General features: G+C 55.1%; 1 protein-coding gene across 1 annotated transcript in view; it reads right to left on the reverse strand.

Moving 5' to 3' along the window:
- The window catches only part of Tbx15 (T-box transcription factor 15), an 83,932-nt gene extending 83,718 nt beyond the window's left edge, over positions 1 to 214 (reverse strand). Inside the window, exon 1 of the mRNA XM_090333663.1 lies at positions 10 to 214. Within this exon, the coding sequence (XP_090189789.1) occupies positions 10 to 214 (205 nt within the window). The remainder of the gene's footprint in view (positions 1 to 9) is intronic.
- Between the last annotated feature and the right edge of the window lie 3,089 nt (positions 215 to 3,303).

The following is a 3,303-nucleotide window of genomic DNA, read 5'->3' on the forward strand; positions in this document are numbered from 1 at the left end:
CGCACTCACCCGGGTGCGGCTCCAGGCCGTGCGCGGCCGCGTCCTCGGCGTCTCCGAGCGGGCCTGCCGGGCTCAGCGCCTCCATGGACAGGTCCAGCCCCTTCTCCTCCCAGTCTCGCAGTTTCCGCTTTTTATTCGAGCCGATCAAGGCTTCAACAGAGAAGGCATGTGCTCGCGAGCTCAGGGCGACTGCAGATCTTCTCCTTTCACTCATTTTAGCCGCCCGCCCCCGGGACCCCCGCTAGCCCCCCGCGACCCAGGGAGCAGCCCGCGCGCGCCTTGACGCTCCGAGCGCCCGCCGGGCTCGGCCCGGGAGAGGCGGCGACGCGGGCCGGAGCCGGGGCTGGGGCTGGGGCTCGGCCGGTGCTCTGCGCCCTCCCCCTGCGTCTTCCCCCGCCCGCCCGCCCGCCCGCGCTCCCAGCTGCCCCGGCCGCTAGCAGCGAGCGCCCGGAACGACACCCGCTAGCTGCCCGGACGCCCGGCCCTGCCTCCCCTCCCCGCACTCATAGGCCGGGCCGACTCCAGCTCATCTTTTTCTGTTTAATTCATTCTCTCTCTCTCTCTCTCTCTCTCTCTCTCTCTCTCTCTCTCTCTCTCTCTCTCTCTCTCTCTCTCTCTCTCTCTCTCTCTCTCTCTCTCTCTCTCTCTTTCTGTCTCTTTCTCTCTCTCTCTCTCTTTTCCCCCTCTCCGATCTTCCTGTCCTGCCTCTGATCCAAACTTCTGGGAAACTTCTCCCCCCTCCCCCAAATTCCTCCCCTTCTGAAGAACTGGGGGCAGGCTGGGCACTCCTGTCCCGGGGATGAGGGAGAGGGAGGGGGAGGAAAAAGACGGGGGGGGGGGAGTCCGCCTCCAGCCAATGGCAGGAAAGGAACAGGAGAAAGCCGGAGAGCCTCGGCCAATGAGAGAAAAGGAGAGACTGAGGCTGGGGCCGCGGCCCTGCGCCCCGGCGTCCCCGGGCCGGTCCAGAACCCACTTTAACCCCTGGCGCCCCCGACCCCCGGGGCTCCCGGGAGAGAGAGGGGTGAGGGAGTGAAAGTGGAGCTCTGGTCTGGGCCCTGTGCGCTCCCCCGAAAACCCCAAATCCGCTCGTTTTCCTCCCCAGCCGCTTGGGTCTCCTAGACGCTGTGAGTTGTCATTTTAGTTGCAGATCTGGAATTTCGAGACCGGATAAAATGTTAGCCTGCCACAACCCACCACCACCCCCAAAAAAACCCAATGAAAAGGAAGGGGGACTCTGGTCTCGCCTCTTCTCCCCAGGTGCCTTTAGGTCGCCCAGATCTGCCCTCACACTGCCACCCAAGGCCCTACATTTCCCAACCAACCCTGGTTAAAGCAAAACGAAACAAACCCAATAGCCCGCTACTGGCTTGGGTCCGCGAACTCAAAATCTAGAGAAGGCTCTCCTTCCCCCAGCCCTACCTGTGGGAGCAGGGACACCGGGTGCCCGGAGAGCGGGCGGCCAGTGGGTGGCGGCGGCCCAGCGGCGTCTGGCTCTCCGCACTCAGAGCCGCCGAACGTCAGCTGGGCCGGTAAGCATTGGCCTGGCTGCGCGGGGCAGACGCGGGCCTGGACTTGGCCTATTCCAGGCTCTCATTAAAGGGGGACAAACCCCACGGACGGATGTGGGGCCAGGGCAGCTGAGAACTTTTGATTTTTATCAAGGAGCTTTCTAAAAATTCCCTTCATATTGGGTCACCTCTTGGGCCTGGCTCCCTTCTCCTGCTGCCTTATTCTCTCCTCTCTCCCCTCAGTGTCTCTCTCTCTCTCTCTCTCTCTCTCTCTCTCTCTCTCTCTCTCTCTCTCTCTCTCTCTCTCTCTCTCTCTCTCTCTCTCTCTTTTAATCTTTAAGGGCAATGTATGCCTGAAGGATATCTCAAGATCTTAACAACAATCCCAGAGCTTTACTTCCTACTTGCCCACCTAAATGATGCAGTGGTTTGGAGTATACAATATTCCAGCTAAGGAAGGCGTCCCAAGCTAAAAAGCATCTCAGATTTCAAGCGCTGGGGCCTACAACGGCCTTGGTTCCCTCTCCTCAGCACTACTGGAAACAGATCCATCCCAAAGAAAGAAGCTGGGAAAAGCCACTGGTAACTTACAGTTATTACTGTATCCGACTTTGCTACCTGGTATGTTGTATATACTTTTATTTGTTTATTTGAAATAGGGAAGGGAAGGAGGAAAACAAGATGATTGGGAGGGGTAGGGGGAGAGAAACTGGGACAGAGAGGTATCAATGTGTGAGAAGTAATGTACTCACTACTGTACCCTGACAAGTGTAACTATAACCCCTCTAAACATTATCCCGACAATAAAAAGGAAAGAAAAGAAAAGAAACCACTGGCAAACAATCATAGTAGAGAGTTAAATCGCTTCCTGTATAGGCCCTGAACAGGCTCTGAACCCAGAGGCTGAAATCAGGAGTTTCCTTAAGGTGGTCAGAATTCCCAGGAGCACCACTTCCGAGGCTGTCCTACCAACTTGAAATTAGAAAGGAGAAACACAGTGTTCCAAGCCTGACTGCACACAGGCCCACAGAAATCTAGTCTTAGACATAGTAATAGAAAGGACTTTGGTGCTAGAAGCAAACATTCAACATTGAGCATCTGGTGGCACCTTGAAGCTCTCTGGGGGAGAAAAAAAGTCAGGATTTGATGATTTCTCTCAAATCAGCCCCACAAATCCACAGGAATCATGGAAAAACTCGAGATGTGTGGGACTCTCTCAGGCCTGGCCTCCTTGGAGTTTGCCAAAGTCTTAGGCCCAGGCATGGTGTTGCCCTGTGGGCACACACAAGAATCCAAGCAACCTGGAGGTCTGGAAACTCCTGTGGCACTATTTGCAGATCCAGGAACCGGAAAGGCCCAGTGTCGTGGCCTCCTGCATTGGTCACTTTAAGTCATGGTTTTGTATGAGCAAAAGATAAGAAGTGACAGTTACAGGGCAACATTGGCACAAATAATAAAGATAAGACCAACCACATCATCCCTCCTTCCCTATAACTCAGGCTTCCATCTAGGCTCTTGATCTGGTGGCTCCAGAACCCCCACAAAGAGGTGGAGGCCAGGGTGGAGGTGAGAATATGGGAGCTTGCCTGATGAGGTGAGAAAGTGAGCCTCCAGACTTTCCCAGATCTTTCTTTCCACCCTTGTTATCTGTAACTCCACATTTCTTTCTTCTCATCTGATCTGCTACAGGCCTAGATTGGACTGTGAAAAGGATACCCCATAGGCCACATACCCTCCCACATCAGTTTCCACAAAAAAAAAAGTTGGGGGGAGGGGATATTTTGATCATCCATCA

This window comes from Megascapheus bottae, chromosome 6, assembly GCF_031878675.1.
Source record: "Megascapheus bottae isolate mThoBot1 chromosome 6, mThoBot2.hap1, whole genome shotgun sequence".
Classification (NCBI taxonomy): Eukaryota; Metazoa; Chordata; class Mammalia; order Rodentia; family Geomyidae; genus Megascapheus; species Megascapheus bottae.